General features: G+C 35.2%; 1 protein-coding gene across 2 annotated transcripts in view; it reads right to left on the bottom strand.

Moving 5' to 3' along the window:
• Positions 1–4,281: 4,281 nt before the first annotated feature.
• Positions 4,282–19,765, bottom strand: part of LOC140243799 (rap guanine nucleotide exchange factor 4-like) — a 130,149-nt gene continuing 114,665 nt past the window's right edge. For both annotated transcript variants that reach the window (XM_072323465.1, XM_072323466.1), the window contains 13 exons: positions 19,002–19,120; positions 17,856–18,017; positions 15,849–16,002; positions 14,119–14,265; positions 13,577–13,646; positions 12,781–12,927; positions 11,956–12,053; positions 11,360–11,485; positions 10,615–10,793; positions 9,253–9,343; positions 6,956–7,159; positions 5,912–6,021; positions 4,282–4,552 (listed from right to left, as the gene is read on the bottom strand). In XM_072323465.1, coding sequence (XP_072179566.1) covers positions 4,480–4,552; positions 5,912–6,021; positions 6,956–7,159; positions 9,253–9,343; positions 10,615–10,793; positions 11,360–11,485; positions 11,956–12,053; positions 12,781–12,927; positions 13,577–13,646; positions 14,119–14,265; positions 15,849–16,002; positions 17,856–18,017; positions 19,002–19,120 — 1,680 coding nt within the window. In that variant the 3' untranslated portion in view covers positions 4,282–4,479. The remainder of the gene's footprint in view (positions 4,553–5,911; positions 6,022–6,955; positions 7,160–9,252; positions 9,344–10,614; positions 10,794–11,359; positions 11,486–11,955; positions 12,054–12,780; positions 12,928–13,576; positions 13,647–14,118; positions 14,266–15,848; positions 16,003–17,855; positions 18,018–19,001; positions 19,121–19,765) is intronic.

Here is a 19,765-nt window from a genome sequence, read left to right as displayed (position 1 = left end):
GGAACATCCTGCAGTTAAAAAAGCAGCGATGTAATCTTTCATTAGAACTTTGTTCAATGTTCAAATCACTGAATGAACTGAATGCAGTGATTCATGAATGAAGAAAAAAACAAGACTTTTTTTTTCTCCTCTTTGATGATGGATAACTTGTCCATGTTTCATATTTTGTTTGCCACTAAAGAGTTGACCTCTTGAGAGCTGTTAGTTTGGATGTGTATTATGCTCAGAGGGAACAGTGGCTGGCCTCCTTAGAAGTTTGTTAGCAGGCAATGCACTGAAAGATGGACACATACTGATATCTTCTTTTTAGCAGTGATGAAAGCAAGTTGAATATGTCACTTGACTCACTTGTAACAGGCAGTGTAGGGATAAAGCTGTATTATCTTGATCTGACATACTGTATGGTTAATCGATGCATTTCATAAAAATTATGGATGGCCTTGCTTGATTCTTGAGAATATCATCATGAGAGATCAGAGTACCAGATATTCTTTGAGCAGTTGGTGTCATCCAGCGTGGAGGTATTTTCCTTCACCGGCAAAGCAATGTGTGGTCTAACCTAAAATAAGCCTCAGCATGGGATGACTTTTCACATATCAAGCATACCATTATACTTGAGTTCAATATCAATATTACACACAAACATGAAAACAAAATAATTCATCACAAAAAGTATCTATATCCAGAGGAACACATGCATAAAAGAAAACAGATATGCTCGACACTCATCCGAACAATTCCTCAAACTTTGTATGTCTATACCCAGCTGGCCAAGTTTGAAATTGTCAAATTGAGAATTTGTTTAAATCTGATTTAATAGGTCTACCATATAACAGATTCCAACATGACTTAATAAATAAAGGTTTTTAGTTAAAGGAGAGGGGGGGGTAAGAAGGGTTGTTTAGAAATCAAAACTCTCGGGGTAAAGATAAACTCAAAGGCCACTAAAATAGAACATGCAAGCAATGATGCAATGAAATCTAAATCAAGGGAATGTTCTGTCATTTGTTGCTTAACCAGAAGAAAGCTGATGAACATGTGTTTTGATAAATTTTGTCCTGATGCAACTAGCTGTGGATATAGAAAATTCTTGGACTTTGTGAAAGGCCAAGCAAACATTGACTGCTTTAAACAAGCATACAATCTGTGGGTGAGTCAGTTTCAAGACATGAATTTAAAACCATCATCATGATTGAGGGATTAACTGTCTGTAATATGCATGATTGACAATTGAAGGCACTCTCCGATCTAATCATTAATACACAACACTTTCACGTACAAAATAGTTGGAATACTAAAGTACAATCCACATCAAAGAACCACATAACTTTTTCCTGTTTCTGTAGGTGTAAAGATGTATCAGATAACATATGACAATAAATGGAAAGAAGGAATATCTTATACCACATCATATTCTGTTCATATCTACAGTAGGTGTATTTGACATAATCTCTCACTTTATATGTTACATCTATGTACAATTCTGAATACATTCATAAAAGATATGAAATGACAAATATTGCACCAGGTGAGTCTGTCTTTCCGTCCACAGACATCAACATCAAGATTCTTTGAAGGCAGTTTTTTAGGTTGTCACCGAGAAAGGATACATTTCGGGAAACAAAGTACATTTCAAAATGTCACAGCTTGGTAGGAGTATATCATGCACACTGAAAGGCTCCATTGACACATTCCTATACTCTATGGCTGCCATCACTGAAGAATTTCACAATAACTGGAAAATGTTTCAAGATATCAAATCAGTATCTGCTTCCCAGGTACTGATTTAAAAGGTTAGCTGCCAATTTACAAGGTTTGTTACATGCTATCAGAACCAAAAAAAAATATCAAACAAGGAAATAATAATTCAGATTTCTCTGTGAAACATCCCAAATTCAAACTTCTAACCTGTAGTCATGACTTGTGTTTCACAAACCTTGATGAGAAGATCAATTATTATGCCATTTTTATCACTGAATTCAATACTAAATAGAATCATGTGTGTGAGAACAACATGATGTATAGTTCTTACGCTAGTTAGAATGCCCTGGAATTCAGAAGAAGCCAACATATCTGACTTATGTCTGGAAGTGACATATTTATGTGGTAATGGCTGGAGTTGAAGAAGGAAGCAGAAGGAAGAATCAGAGACAATTGACAGGGTTTTCTTTGTTCCTGAGACAGAGATGTGTAGAATTCCAAAGGTTAATAAAACCAAAAATGAAATAAAGGTTTGTTATTCCAAAAGTTCATTTACACAAAAACGAAATAAGGCTTGCTATCCCAAAGATCTATTAATCCACAAACATGATAAGGTTTGTAATTTCAAAGGTTAATTTATATGCATTTTTTCCCCATTTTTGGATTAATCAAACTGATTTCAATTTCAGAATATCAAACCTTCAAAATAATGACTCTTATTTCATACTTGGAGTAACAAACCATCATAATAATGCACCAAATTTTATCTCTGGATTAACAAACATTTGGAAAAAAAACCCAAACTTTATTTCATTTTTGGACTAACGAACCTTTGACATAATGCAACAATAATGTTCAGATTAATGAACCCTATTTCACTATTGGATCAAGGAATATCTAGGTGTACAGAATTTGTGTGTTTCAGAATAACAAATCTTTGGATCAATAGATATCATTCTAGTTTTTTTTTTTCTTGTCTTCTACTCTTCTACATCATATGAGCCAAGTCCATGTCGTAGGGTCTATAAAAACTAAACCTGATAAAAGTCTACTATAAAGGGACCTGCCCTTTTAAATAGTACTCACCAAATCATCTTTATATGCAGGCTTAGATTAAAAAGAAATATCTGAAACAAAGACATACTTTGGGTTTGATCACAATGGAATATATACTTAATCCTTTGTAATTTCAACATTCCTATGAGTATACTACACATGCCTTGACTAGAGTGTATAAAAGAGAATTAGTTTGCATAGTTCAAAGAAGATGTTACATATTCAGGCTCTTTTCTCGTGCAGTGTCAAAAACTGCATAGTATAGTCATTTTATGAATGTTGTCTTTAATAACATCTAACATTAAATATCCCATGAAATTCTGATAACAAAAAGTTTTAATATCAAGTACTATATATTTGACACAACTTGTAAATCACAATCCTGGTTGTAAAATGATTACCATTTAAAAACCACATAATGCACAGGATATGTATCTTGTGAGTGAATCAATGCATCTATCAAAAGGTACTTACATAATAGGCGCGGTCAGACTGGCAAAAGATCGAGAAGTTTAAGATCGCGAAGTTTGGGCCATTCGTACGCGCGCAAGAAAGAGTGCGCCGTCCGATGGCTAGCCATTGTGATGTAACAATGCACATCTGAACATGACAATGGCCTCGCGCTTCGGAGACAACGCCCGCAAAAAGATTGACAAGTTTTGCAAGAAGTTTCGCGGGAAGTTTGCGGTCACACTGGCAAAACTTCGAGATCTTAAAGATCGCGATCTTAAACTTCGCGATCTTTTGCCAGTCTGACCGCGCCTATTGATCCTTTAAGACAGTGATATCTATACAACTACTTCCCTCTACTTTCCTACTTTTCATATTACCCAAACAACAGACTTCTGTTACTTGCTGATTTTGATGTCCTTTGTATATTACGAGCCCTCCATCTATCTTATTCTTACAAATACTGTATGAAAAAGATCTTCACTTCTGAACTCTAGCCTACAACACCAGGAGGGTATAAAGGGTATTCCAAAGAAAGTATCTAGTGGCAACATTGAGGTCACCTCACAATACAGAGGTCGTGTAGCACACAGAACACAAAGAGCAGATTGGTCACAGAATGTAACAAATACTTCAGGGCTGTGACATATTTCTTAGCATGAAACCATTAGTAGAATTTGATATTTAGTTGAATTCAAATATGCAATATTAAACTGCATGTGGATATATCATTTCAATTATTCAGTGTTAAATGAGTATCATCTGAGCAAAGAGGGTAAATGTCAGGACATTGTAAAAGCAGTAAGTCTCCACTAACTACTTTCACAGAATATCACCATGATTCCAACCACACTTGATTGGCACATAACTGTTTCAAACCACTGCAAGTATCCTTACACAGGTATTGCCTTGATAAAACATATTCATAATTGCATTACTTGAAAAATGATGGGGAAAAATGGCCCCACTGAGGGCATACACAAGATGTTCCTAAAAAAGAGTTATCTTAAAATTGTGGTTGCATGGTCAAATGCAGCTTTGTTGGAGGCTAAATAATTTAGGAACTAGGAAAAATGGAAAAATTACCATTGACTCATGGAACGCTGAAGAGGATTTGAGCATACAGCTGGCTATAGAGGACCAAACTATGTAAGTGAAATCAAAGTACACGCTGAATAGAGAGAAGATATTGTGGAAATGTTGGATCTGTGAAGATGGAAGCCATGGTGATGAAGAGTTGATAATACTTGAGACTTTGTTGGTTGGAGAGGGTCACATCTTTGGAGGCTCCAGCTGGTAGGATAACTGCATCAATCTCTTGGTGTTGTCAATCACTTGTAAGTTCCTGACAAGTTTTAAAATAACAAAGAAAAAAATATGTCAGGCTAATATTATTGGAGACAGAAATAAACATTAGGCACATTGTGGCATGTATAGGTCTACAGATATAATTAGCTGAGCAAATTCTTTGTAAAAAAAAAAAAGTATAAAATTGGTAACTGTATGCAATATTTGTATATTTATACTTCATTCATGAAAAGTGAGCAACATGAATCCCTCTCTAAAGAGAAAACAGGAAACATTTAAAAGATATCTTAACTTCCATATTACTTGAGATTTTCAAATGACAAATCAAGCATGTTTATTTCAATTTAACTATCCCCAGTGTTAATGTGTGTCCCTCCCTGTACTGACTGGATTTTCCTCCCTTTTAGAAAACAATACAGACACATCTCAATCTCATGTTCTTTCACAAAACCAAGGACAGAGATACTGTAGTGCAAGATATTTTTGCAGCATGAAATTTTTGCAAATTGGAGCCAATGGCCTGTTTTGCAGCATTAAAAATTTGCCACCGGCATTCCATGTGACCCTGCACCACAAAACGTCGCCAGATACAGAAGTTTAGTGAAGGGCAGATTCTGAAAGAGAAGACTCTAAGCTTTAAAATGATGTATAATTCAATACAAATGGACATCCCTCACCTAAATCTAAATAATGGGAACAAAGTGACAAAGTACACACTCTGGAAAAGAGTGTACTGAGAAAAGAGGCTCCAAAGATAAAGGGCATATTTACCAAGCTGTGCTCTGTGCAATGAATGGGCCCCCAAAAACAGGATGTAAAAGTCCCAAGCAACAACAAATAAGGGACTATTAGATTAAGCATGTCCTATTTAATACATCCTATCTATGACTACTCCCAACTTTCAAAGCAGTAGCTTCATTCAAATGTTATTAGAATTGAATGTGGGGAGTGTTTAAAGAGTTTTTAAAGAATGAAAAGGGGCCTCTAAGACATACATGTATCTATGTAGTAATGACACTATTCTAGTAAAAAGTGTTCTAGAAAAACTTCAGGAAGGAAAACAGTTTCCCATTCGTTCTATGATCCCAAACCTTTGATTGATATAGAGGAAGAATTGATCTTTCAGAAAACAGGAAAATCTCAAAATTGACTAGGTTAACCGATTTTCACATATTTTGAGTCCTCACATGAAATCAGGGCGTACAACTTTATGTTGGTTTTGTGATGCACGGTCACATCTAGTGTGGAATAAGAATTTTTGCATGCATTTTAATTTTGGGAATTTTGGTTCTCACAAAATTCACAAAATGAAATGCATGCGAACATTTCTGGTTTTACAGTATAACACTACACAAAGACAAGGGAATTCCAGCTAGTCTTCATCACAGGAGTTCACCTGACATAGTTGACAATCTCCTTCACATTTTTGACTGGTGGTGGGGGCTCCAGTTTGAAGTTCTCGCTGCGGCAATACTTGACCACTCTCATGATAGATGCCACAAGATGCTGTTACAAGGGACAAGAAACAGGACATCAATCAATTTGAGACACATGGACATTACAGAAAGGAGTGTGTTAAATGATTCTTGGTGTTAATTATTTAGATAATGAAAATGCTTTTACAACATGTGAATTAGAAACTAGGTTTAAGAAAATTGTACTGCAGTTGCTAAAATCTCTATCAAGTAACCAACAACAAAAACACTGTGTACATATTTCATAAATTATAGTGTCTTCACAAATGTTCAATCTTTATGTACTTTTACAATGTAAACAAAATATTTCTGCACTTCTGCCAGTGAACATGTACTGTGAGTTTTTACATAAAATAAACCATTTATTGAACTTGAACTTTTATGCTGCATTATGGCTGAAATTAACAAACTCACGGCAAAACTGTCATGATAATATTCATTCATGCATTCAGTTCAAATTTAAACTCTGGAACTTTTTCTTGGGCCATCTTGACGTGACACTAATAGCTGAATCAGACAATGAGATGTGGTGAACAGAAACATATCTGACATTTTGGTTTAATATATCTAACTTTTGTTGCATAGATTCAAAGAAAGCCGTGATATGGAATTCTGGTTGGAAATAAGATGTAAAACAACAACAACAACAAAAGTTGGTATCACATCAATTTGGCATGAATAACAACATCACATTTTCACACAGAAGCAGCACTTATAAAAACAAACTTCATCTTATCTTCAATTTGACAAAAAAAAACTGCTGTTTTTTAATTGTTCTTATTAAAAATTATGATGTGACAGACAAAAGTGAGAAAATTGTTGTAAGTACACTTTGCCCATAAACATGCAGTCAATCAATGTTCTCTCTTTTATGCTCCACTTTCACTCATCATTATGAACCAATCTGTACTACACATATTAATTATCAGTGTGAGTATTAATTCGATTTCTAATCCATTTAGTACCATTTTCTCAAAGTTGACAAGCCCCTCAAAGTAAGTCTTGTTCCCCTCGTGGGTGAAGAGCATGTCTTTGATGAGCAGAGGCATAAAGGGGATGATTGGAGGACGCATCTTGGACAGGGCGAGGCGATAGACTCTGTGATTCCTGGATGGATCCATCAGAGCCTCAAAGTCAGAGAACGCCCTCTTGAGTTTGTTGGGTAGTTTCTAGCATCAATAGAAACGAAAAAGGTGAATGAAAATTTAACTGAAATAAGACTAACAGCTTTATCACACTAGCTTTTAAGAAGTTTTTCTTCAGGAAGATTGTAAGACACATAAAAAGACAAAATGACACATGTATACTTTGTAGTATGTATTACCTACTTTTGGTTAAAATTAGTGAAATGAGGGGGGAAAGCACTCAGCCTCCTATACCTATAACTGCTGCATACAGAATGCTGCCCTTTGTAGTTTTAACTAGGAAATTTTGGATAAGATGCTTGAATACCTATCTATAGCTAAAACAGAGGACAAATGGATTGCAGTTTCATTCTTCCATACAGATTTCAGTAAATGTCTAAAACTAGACTGAAACTTGTGTTGCTTAAGCCCTCTACAGGGTGACATGACAGATTGAGCTTACAGGCATATATTCAGATGGTTTAGCTTTAGTGTCCAATCAAAAATGTATATTTATATTTTGTCAATTTATCTACATTACAAGAAATATACAAACATCATTTCAACACTGGAACATCATTTCAACACTGGAACACACAATTCCATACAAGACTTAAACAGCACACTAAATCAGCCTACAACAGGGCCTAGTGCAAGTCTAAATGATAGAAACACATGTGACTCTGTGAGAGGTGTCTCCATCTTAATGACAATCTCACATGAAAGTAATTAACTTCATTTTTCTGCTCCAGATTACAATGTCTGCTACAAAGCTATGACTGCTTCAAATCAGTCTGGAAACTTCAAAGGTATACTTAAAATATTGACTAATTACTTAATGATCTTAATTTTTAAATCATGTGAAAGCTCTGTCAGATGATATAAGCATTCCACAAGCCCTCTTTAGTTAAATTGCTATGTCAGATCTCTTGATATTTCAACCATCTTTGGCACTTTACCTACAATTCCCAGTACTGAAAATGGCAAAATAAACAGCAACATAGCTTTGCACACTTGGTATAAAATCAAAATTACATGCAGACTGCACCTTCAAAAAGCTTATCACAAGTGCCATCACAGTATAGGATCGTAAAGACTGCAGAATCAAAATTTCTGTTGCAAGGATCCCAACCAAAAACAAACAGTTCTCATCAATCCCCTTCAATTTTGCTGGGATCTAATAAAGACTATTTCATATCTATCATGTCAATGTCAATAGTCATCTTTGATTGTGAAATTAAAATAAATTTTATTGTTTTATATCTGCCCTAAATAAGGTAGGAGATGTATTGCCATGTTTGGATGTTTAAAGGTCGTCTAAAATTCAACAGATTTAAAATTGATATAATGAAAGAATAATGATGGACCTACACCGAGCAGCAAAACTTAACAACCTCTAGATTATAGATTTGTGTGTGCACACACAAATCTGGAGAAAACCTGACATGTTTATATAAAAAGTCAATCCTAGCATTGTTGAAAAATTCTAACAGTACCCTCTATCCCAAAACATCACAGCCATCCAACTGACCTTTTATTTGTCACATTCATCTTAAATACCAATTTCACAGGACAATGCAAAATTCACCTGGCTCCACATTCCTGTGCTTCTAGGTTACACAACAACATAGGACTCTGCTTATACAAAAATGGTGAATTGCAAACATGTATTTGAAGAGTTAGTTGGGAAAAAGTGAAAGAATAGATCAAGTTTCTTTGGTCATGCAAAATGATGCGAATTCCCAAAATGAAGGACAAAAGACAGAGACTGGACAAAAGAGAGATCAATACACTTTCCCTGATGGATGAAAGGAACTTCAGAATAATCTATGGATCATGATCAATAGGATGACTTACATCACATCCCCCAAAACTCATAAATAAAGTAACATATTGCATATGAAGCATGTCAAACACAGAAAAGTGGCATTTACTAGGTCTACAAAAAGTTTATATCCATTAAGAGATAGGATATTAAAGCTATTAAATAGCATTTCAGTCAAATTATGATAAAAATCAAAGTTACTGAAATCCAAGTAATTATGTTACAATAAACAAAGTCAGAAGAAGAGAGAGAAAAAATAAAGTCCCAGATGAAACCACAAAGAGAAGAAATATACGAGCAGAAGATTTCTCACCTCCCATGTCTGGGCCAGTCGACTGACACTCATGTGACTAAGACCCATGAGAATGGCGTAGAAAGAATTCATGTTCTGATACTCCTTGCAACTACAAGATAAAATAAAACATGGAAGTATCAACAATCTGTTTGATATCACTACAATTCGTTATGTCATGTTCATTCAGATTGAACCCACTGGAATCAGGAGGGGCTTGTAAAAAGTCAATGGGAAGTTCTGAATCTTATAGAGAATGTTTTAACTTATCTTGCCTGCAAACGTGAAGGTATAAAAAAATGCATGAAAAACATAATGCAGGGGTTGATATTTGTGGTGGCCCAGGGCCAGCATTTAAAAAAGGGTTGTCTTTTAGTGGCCCCATAGAGTAGCTAAAATTCAGAATGAAATCTTATGCTTTTATTTATGTTCAAGCGCCTACATTTCTTTTTTTGGCCACCAAAATTTCAAATTCAAAGATTTCAGTGGACACAATGGAAGGGGAAATTTTACCATCAAGCTCTGCATAATGTATACATAATTATTAACTTACAGTGGAAATGATAGTTCAATGGAGACAAACCCAAATATGACACTAATTTGGTATCTCAAAATAAGAAAAGAAATATCATGTTCACATCTGAAAAGGGAAGATTTATAAACAGAAATTACTCCTCCTTGGGAGCAAAATCTGTTATTTGATTTAAATGAAAATTGTATCAACAAACAAATATTAGTGGAAAAATGAGCACAGAAAATTGGATTCCATTTTCTTTGCTCATTTTCCCACTAATAGATTGTATTCATTTCTGGTCAGTTTCCTTCTGTTTGCATTTGTAATAAACAAATATGATAAACTTCAAGAAGAAAAATAATTACTTGCAAACTACAATGTACCAGCAATCTTTAATGAGACTTACAAAACAATATGCAACTGCAAAGTCTTTTAACTGCCAGACAAATTTTACATATAATGTATGTAGCTCTTCGATCTGTGTAGAAAAAAAAAATTGTAGCTATTGCAGTCAAGACTATTCCATTAATCTGCACTGGTATTCAATATCTTTCGGTGAAATGTAAGTAGGTTGACATCAGCATTCATATTTGCAGATGTGAAAGAAATGGGTGCAAACCACAGGATACATCTGCAAGTTTGTTTGTTTGTTCATTTTCCATCTGATGGCTGGATAGCCCATATTCAGCTACGTTAAGCTGGTCTTCCATGGGGTCCAGTTGGATGTGAGGTGGGACCACTTCACCGGGTTAAACACCCTGCTCTTTGCGATGAATGAATGAAGCGGGATCTTTTACGTGCATGAGTTGTTGCTCTCTCATACACGGGACCTCCATTTTATGTCCTATCCGAGGGAAGTGAAAACTTACTGTGCAGCAATTTTGATAAACTTCTTGAGGAGATGAACTCGTTTGCTGATGTTTGATGTCAAACAGAGCTCTGTCACAACCCAAGACTGAACTTCATTAAAGCGGCGTAGGAAGACATCAAGGTTAGCCGTGATGCGGCCAAACTTCTGCCTCCCAAAAGTGTGGTAGATGAACTCACACTTAAAAGATAAAGAAACAAACAAACTTCATAACTTCCAATAGAGAGGTTTTCATCAATTCTAGTAACTGAATTTTAACCTTCCAAGTGATCATATCACAAAAAAGGTCATTCTGTTTTACAGGAAGTAGGTCACATTAACTGTAAGTAACAGTGGGTTGATATGCACTGAATACAAAATGTGTTAATTAGAACAAATGTGCATAATCATTACAAAATTCTTTTTTTTTTCACCAGATTTCACATCCCAAATACAATTTGGGTAAGGCATCTTCACTCCACATGCCTTTCTTTGACATGACCATCTGGTAAAATATGAAAATGATTTCACTTTTTAGCTATATAGTTTTACTCTGTAGAGGCATATGAAACCACTAGCAGCCCAAAGAGTGTCACAGATTGAACATTAATTTATTCAAAGAAACCTTGCGTTATCAACAGTCACGGCAGCCATTCCCTTTTCTACAGCTCAGATAATACAATGGAATAATTCACAAATGCTAAAGACTATGACTCTGGTACTATCAATAACAAATAGCCATGGAGAAGAAGTGAAAGAAATAATACCTCATGGGTGCAGAGAAAGAGTTGCCAGTCATGCATTGTCATTTGATAAGCCAGCTCACGGGAACTTGTTGCTTCAAGAAAGGCAGCAGAGCCCTCGCTTGGTCCTTCCTGTTCAGGGAGTGGAGTCTGTACGTATAGAGGAAAGTGTAGTAGTTTTAAACTTAAACAATTTCATTCCCTTTATCTATATTGATCATTTTGACAAATACACTATTTAACCTTTCTAACTCAGTAACTAAAATAGCAATGTATGCTACATCTTCTTCTTCTTCTATATATATATATATTATATCTTCATTTATTTTTCTATTTATCTAATTTGTTGCTTCATTCATTTAGTTATCTGTTTAGTTCACATCCTATAAAATATCTTAGCTGTCGCAAACAGTCATGGATGCCTAAAATAAAAACAAAACCAGCAGTACATTAGCTTTGATGTATGTAAAAGTTCTGTACCAAGAGTAACTGTATTCTCATGTAATATTAGGGATATGTTTCAGGAGACTAAAAATCATGTCAGTGCAAATCAAACAAATGGAGTGTGGGTAATGCAGGACTAAACACTCTTAAGACCCCTTGGGACAGGTAGCACTTACCAGGGCATCAAGGTGGTCTCTGGGCACTATGAAGACTCGGCCATTACAGCTGAGACTGGTGGCTATACACACATCTTTCTGGTGGAAAGACAGCCGCTCTACAAACACCAGGCAGAAACAAGATTTAAAAGGGACACCATAACAAAGAAATTAAAAAGAAGTAACATGTTATCATGTGTCATGTCAAAATGGTTCGAGAAGGATGAATGTAGCACCAATGAAATCATCAATTATGCATGGGCAAGTTTACATTTAGAAACATACAGTATAATGGTAAGAACCCCGTAAAGTACAGTTGAGGAAAAAAAAAAATTATTTGATTGAAAATCTTAAGTTTGACATCCTATTTAACTACCTCATATCTGTACATACAAAACTTGGGAAGTTTTTGAAATCATGTTGCCATACTGTTAAAATTGATTTATTTTGCCTAGGTGCCTAATCTTCCACATTCTTGACTGCATTTGAACTTTAAGGCTGATTTCAATGAATCACTTGAATACTTCAAATATCACTTGAGAGCTTAAAGTATAGAAATCTGAAAAAAACTAAAAGATATATAGAAAAATATCTGCTGTTTGAAAGCATTTTAACTTCCCATTCATGCTAGCAAAAACAAACAGAAGCCATTAAATCATGCACTTATATGAAAACGAGATAAGTTTATGAAGTAAAAGAAAAAAGATCAAATGTTAGCAGCCTAAAAATAACAGGTGAAGAATAATGTTGTGATTATAAAGTCAAGATAAACCTCAGACAGAAGTTGCAGTCTTTAAAGAACAGCACAAGATAAAGTCCACATAACTGTGGCTATAAAGATCATACCTCCAGAAGACTTGACCTCACACAAGACGAGGTCATTACCAAGGCACATCTTTTCTGACACAGTCTGGATAATTGACGTTACTGAGGTATCCATAGAAACACGGAGTGTTGTGTAGGTGTGATCTGCACAGTACACCTTGAAGATTGCTAGAGAATTATAAAAAATATAAGATGCCAACAAATCAGTAGACTTAAGTACTCTTTCAGCTCCTGCTTATGGCAAAATATAATAAATCAGGAACTGTTGGAGAGTGTTCTATTCAATATGAATGAGTCTTCCCAACAAGAATGTTTAGACATGAATGAAAACACAGGACAAAGGACATCACAGCTCCCTCTTCTGTCCAATTTTGTGGAAACCTTGTGTATAATAAATGAACTTGATGAAAGATGATTGATATTCCTAGATCTGAACATTATTGCCATGACTGTATAACACTGTGCTAGTAACAATGTGACACAGAAGAGACAAGAAGATTGGTTAACCCATTGAGAACGGGCTGATGTTGCTACAACATGCATTTCACATAGACGCTTGCCGAGTATACTTGGGGACTCGTCCTCAAAAGGTTAAGATTGGTAAGGCCCTGGAAACTTGCAATCCTGATGCAGCTTCAAACAATGAGAAATAATAAATAAATAATGAAATAATAACAGAAAAAATGATCCATGATAGTAGTTGTATTCCATAAAATGTAAGAATTCTCCCTTTTGGTCTTGGAAGCATTATAATGAACCTAGTCAATAGCCTATAACCAAGTTAAAAAAAAAGAAAAAGATAAGGAGATTGGCTTACTCTCATCCTTCGCCCTGATTGGTGTGCGATGGAGCTCATCCTCCATATGCTGTCTGGCTTCACTCAACACCTGAGTTAGAAGGGGTAAAAGGTCATGTCCAATCTCTTTCAATTTAATACACATGATCTGTATCAACACCCTAGGATCTTGCTTTTATAGACAATCGATATGAAGCTTCAAGATTTTGTTTTCCTCTCAATTAAGTAGCTGGGGAAAAGGCATTACACAAATAAAATGAAATCATGAAGTCCAGCAAAACATCTCAAAGTAGGCTTTAGTGTTATACATGTGGAGCTCCTTGAATATCAGTCTACTCAAACTTTCAATAAAAAGAAAAAAAGGTAACGGTAACATGACATTTTTACCACAGTGCCAGAAATAGAAATAAAACCTGGATAAAACTGGAAACAATATAAGACATAGAAAGTGTAAAGAATTTCATATTCAGAAATTTGATGTTAATTCTTAGGTAGCTTTATCTTTCTTTCAGCTCTTACAAATTGCATTTTTAAATAAAGATAAACCTCATCAGACTTCTTACCTGGGTTTTAACCTGCCATGTGTGATGTGATTCCTTCTCTTTCCTGCTAGTCTCCTTCACAGCTTTTAGAACCTGTTCTAGACTGGCAAGTGGATCTTGCAGACTGGGATATGCTGGACAATCATCACAAACTGCTGAGAACAGAGTCTACAAAGACCAAATATTAAATGAATTAACAATTATGTCATGATCATACTTATTGTTTTCTTTACACATTAACAGGGCTAACCATTCTTCTGTTTTGCCAAATGCAAAATCAGTCATAAAGTTCTGTGGTGAATACAAGTTATTACATGACAACACTGAACACAAGAAATGTAAATAACTTAAAATCAGAAAAAAATTACAAAATGCAAAGTTCATATCGTTTACTGCAGTATAGTCATGCCCAAGAGAATTCTACCCTCTCAATATACCTCACATATAACACTGATTTCTATATGTGTCCGCGTGCATCACAAAATGAACAAAAAGTCGCATGCAGTGATTTTGTGTGAGGACTAGAAACTGGTGAAATGGGTCAACCTTACCAATCTTGAGTTTTTCATATATTCTGAAAGAGCAAGTCTTCTTCTACATTATGTTAAAGTTTGGGATCATAAAACAAACAGGAACTTGTGTTTTCAGCAGTTTTACTCTAACATTTTTGGTGGAATAGTGTGATTAGGTGTTTCTCATACAGCCCTCTTTTCATTTCTTAAAAATCCTGACCATACTCTTCACTTTCAATTCAAATAACTTTTAAAAAATAATGCTACTGCATCGAAATTTGGCATAAATCATCTACAGAATGTGTTAATGAAGCATGCTCAATTTCGGCTCAATCTGATAATCCCCACATTGTTGTTGTTCCAGTGGTTTATATCCTGTTTTTTGTTCCATTCATCGCACAGCTAGCATGGATTGGTAAAGATTAAGCGCTTGAATAGACCCTGTACTTCAGAACCTGTTTTCTCAGTTCACACTTTCCAGAGTGTGTCTTTTCTTTAGGATATTTAGATACATTAGGAAAGTCCATTTGAATTGAGTTATACATCATTTTAAAGCTTAGAGTCTGCTTTTTCAGAAGCTGCTCTTAACTCAAAATCCATCTTTGGCGACTTTTTGTTGGTTTTGTGATGCAGGGTCACATATATTCATGAAGTGACAGAATTGCTTGAGCTTCCAAAACACTTGTCTAGAATGGCGAAGGAGAGCCATGTGTGGAAGTTAACTCTGCCCTCATTGTAATGTAATAATAAAGCTTCCATGCCTGTTATGCTTATAGAATATCAAATGTGCAGAATTTGCACTTCACCATGTGCACAGACTTAAAAAGGTCTGATGGGAAGAGAAGAGGAGACAGAAAAGAGAAAGAAGTAAAATGTGGAAGAAAATGGAGGGAATATAGAACATCACTTGTGTCTATGTTAACTTGAAGTATATTCATTCCTTCTCATTATCCTATCCTTGTAATAACCAATGTAGCACATCTTTTATTTCCTCCCTTTTCCTCCTGTTCTCTCTTGTAAATCAACGATTACAGTCATGTAAAGAAAATACTTTCAAAATCACCTATTTTGTGTCAAACTTAGTTGTTGTTTTTTTGCAACACAGCTTCTAATTCTTTTGGAAAAATATATTGTTTTCCTTGAAATTATGAGAAAATTTCTAGATTTCAAATTGGTATTTACGTGGTCACAAAACAGCAGCTATTTAATTAATTCACATGAAATCAAACTACCACACACCTCTAGGAACTGCATGATGGTAGGATCTTGTTTGAAGGCTACACCAGCCACCACATGCCACAGACAGACCAGCTGGACCACTCGCCTCTTGTTGTTAACGATGTAATCTATTGTCTCCTGCTCTGGCCCCCTGGAGGTCCGCTCAGAGTGATAAGTGCAACTACAGTCAAGGAACTCATAGCAATGTTATCCTCCAACTTAACTCTCTTATTACCAATTGCAACCTGTCTGTATACAATTCCCATGACAATTTGAGATGACAGTCCAAATAAGGTTAACCTCTCCAACATTTATGTTCAGAAAATCCACAGCAATGCCTAATTTCTTTGCTAAATATGCCGTGGAATTAACTACCACAGAAAAAAGACAGTGTTAATAAGTATTTCCCTATTATGAAACAGTACGCTGTATGTGGGTCTGTGGGATAGTGCATGGTTCTGTGATTACCCTGTGTGGCTGGATGTTATAGGCACACAAGAGGATAGCTTTAAATTACAGTGATTAGAACATAATGGGCAAGGGGCCAGGCTGGAGTACACTTTGACTTGTATTTATTGAGAGAGTGTAGCATACTATTTGGCTATAAATCTTCAATGGGTTAAATAAAGAATTAATTACCTCATTCCCCACAAGATTCTAAAATCTTAACAGACTTTGCATGGACCTGCCATGCTAGGCCCCTTTAAGTAAAATATTACAGCCTCTTAACTATATTTAACCATTTTTTGCAAAAGTGCATATTGATATTTCACTTTATTTCATTTTACTTCAGTCCAATTATAATGTATCTTTACTGTAAGTTTAAAATTGTTTACTCTGTTAAATTAACATTGTTTTGTTTACATGATTTCTATCACTGAAGAAAGTGAGATGTATGTTATGATATTCTCATTGTCGAAAAACAGAATTTAAATTTGACATTTGAATTCAAATTTTTACCTTTTTAAAATCAATTTACATGGCTCACTACACATCTATGCATTTTCTTTTACAATTTTATACATATTCTGACAAGAATGGTAAATAGTATTAGAAGCTAATGATAACAAGGAAAAAAATCATTAAGCCATTGAGGACAGGCTGATTTTGCTACAACACGCATTTCTCATAGACACCTGCCTGAGTATACTCGGGACTTGTCCTCAAAGAGTTATGAAAGAATACTGTTAATTCATGCCATGAGCTCAAATGCAGTCTCCTTCCTGAATATATAATTTGTTTGGAACTGCTCTGATAATCAATTTCAATTCTACACCTTGCCTTCTCTCCAATAGCACAAACTGAGAACATATGCCTTGTGCAATGAACTTGCACAAAAATATGCAGTCTTTCTGACTGACATTTCTACTGATTGATACAGGAACAATGCCAAACAGCTTTCAGTAGCAATGCTAAACACCTAAATCCAGAAGACAAATGGAAAAGAAATATTATGAAATATGCTGATTACTTTAACCACTATTACTTCTATAGATAAAAGGTTGTCACACAAAAGCAATAGCTCAGCATGATTGTAATTATCAATATCCTGCAATTATCACAATATTATCACATTCGACTTCCAGCAAGTCAGTCTAGATAGAGCCCTGTGAATATAGAAATGAGAATCTAGGTAAGTGGTGTGGCCACATTACATCAGCGCATTGTTTAGTCTTGACATCTCTTTCACAAGTGTATGTTTCCACACACTATACACAGCATATACTTAGCAAGTCTAATTTTTCGCAAATTGGGACTTCCAAACAATATCATGATTGGTCAAATTTGCCATCAAGGAGTATAGCAATGGACAGAAAAATGTACATGTGAATGTCGCATTTATGTTGGGATCAGAATTGATATTTCTGCATGTTTTAAAATTTGCAAATAGTACCCAACTTGCGATAGCCACACTACCCTAACTTTAAATGCCAGAGTACACAAAGGGAAAACTGTGCACCTTGGCATTGAATGTCTTGGTGCCAAAGTTTAAAGTTGTTCTGATGTGAACTAGCTCGGAAAGGATATTGGGTGAGGAGTGCTGGACAAAGCTTGTCGCTAGGCATGAAGACGATGTGTGTCAGGAGAAAGTCTTCCAGGAATGTGTCCGTTGGGTCGTACTTACTGTCGATTCTAGTCTCAAGTAAATGCTCCAGCATTTTCTCTGGTACACCAGCCATGACAGAATATCTGAAATACAGCAATATTACACATTATTTTGAAGAAGAAAAAAGTTGTATTTATAACTTTGAGCTGTCTAGATATTAGACTACATAACATATGACAGCATTTCTAAAAGTTCAAAATAGCTATAAAGAGTCATGAGAAGCAAATTGCCACTTTCCACGGATGTCAATTAAGCAGAAGTGTCCATTCAGATAAATCACCCACTAAATCAATTCTAATTAGAAATTTAATTTAATCTAAAATCTTATCTAATATACAATTTAATTTAATCTAATTTAGAAATAAAATCAAATGAACAATTACTTAGGATTCAAATAAGAATATAGATTCAATCCAATTGAAAATTAATAACACTTTCAAATATATCTTCCAGCGAATTACCACTGCTTTCACTAAGTAGTACAAATTGTACGAACTCAATTAGGCAACACTGATTAAATATCATAATCCCCACTTATAATAATTTCCAAGTAATTATTAAGGTCTTGGACTAAGGCTATTTTGCTACCAGTTTGAGTCTGTTATGATTACAACTAAAGATGAACCCTTCCCAGTCCCCTAACAGTCATTATCATCAGCACAATGACTGATATCTCCCAAGGGAGTAATAGTCCTTCAGGAGAGATCCACTTTTTTCCATGTGTAATGGTGGTTTATGGGGTGATTATCTTTAAGAACCATCAATTGATATACAAAGTAGGCTATAGATGTGGATAGAAAAAAAAAAAAGCAAGAATGGTCTTGAATAAGAAGCAAAGTATAATTGCCATATTCCAAATTAAAGAATTTCGGATATTAGATGGATGTAATCCCAGGACAGCAAATTTCTGTAAATATCTTCCAAACATGCCAGAATAGCAAAAAAAGAGTTGAAGGACCCCTTAGCAATGCTTCAAGTCCATTTTTCAGGTATCATCGCTGACTCACATGTAATCCTTGCAAACAGACAATCCTAAGGTTTTTGTATCATCACTATTAGGTGTGTACCTGTAGCTGGTATGATGGTGTTTGTTGCTATTGCTGTGCTGTGTGTTTGTTGGAATCTTCTCCAATATTAGGCTGTCTTGTCCATGTTCCTTTAATCTGACTGTGTTGGCTTCCACATCCTGTAACAGACACAGGTAAAGACACATCAACACTTAAAGGGACAGTATCGTATTGATTGAGGTAAGAATTCAGCTTTCAACTTTTCGCCAGATACTTAAAAACCACTCTATGAAATGTTAAGAAGTATACAATTCTAAAGGGAAGTTTATTCTTAATGAAAATCGGTATTGAAATGGCTCATATATCCAAACCCAAAGTAACGCAAAGCAATCCAAATAAAAGGTGGGACCCACCTGTTACTAGGATTGCTTTGTTTTGGATATCTCAGCCATTTCCAAATTAATTTTCAAATAAGCCTTGAACACATCTCAGAATTCATGCTCTTTCATATTTCATAAGAGGTTTGTCATTATCTTGAAAGAATTATCTTAAGGAACATCAGAAACATCAAGCCCCGTCTAAACAGAAACTGTACCATCCCTTTAATTACATGCATACAATAACACAATCACACCAGTTAAAGGACAAGTCAACCTTCATAGACATGCAGTGAATTGAGTGAATGCAGCAATATTAGTAGAACACATCATTGAGAATTTGAGGAAAATCAGACAATCCGTTCAAAAGTTATGAATTTTTGAAGTTTCTGCACGGTCAATGCTGGATGAGAAGACTACTACAGCTTGTGATGTGACATGTGTACA

Source organism: Diadema setosum, chromosome 20, assembly GCF_964275005.1.
Source record: "Diadema setosum chromosome 20, eeDiaSeto1, whole genome shotgun sequence".
NCBI lineage: Eukaryota > Metazoa > Echinodermata > Echinoidea > Diadematoida > Diadematidae > Diadema > Diadema setosum.
This window is presented reverse-complemented; position numbering and strand designations above follow the sequence as displayed.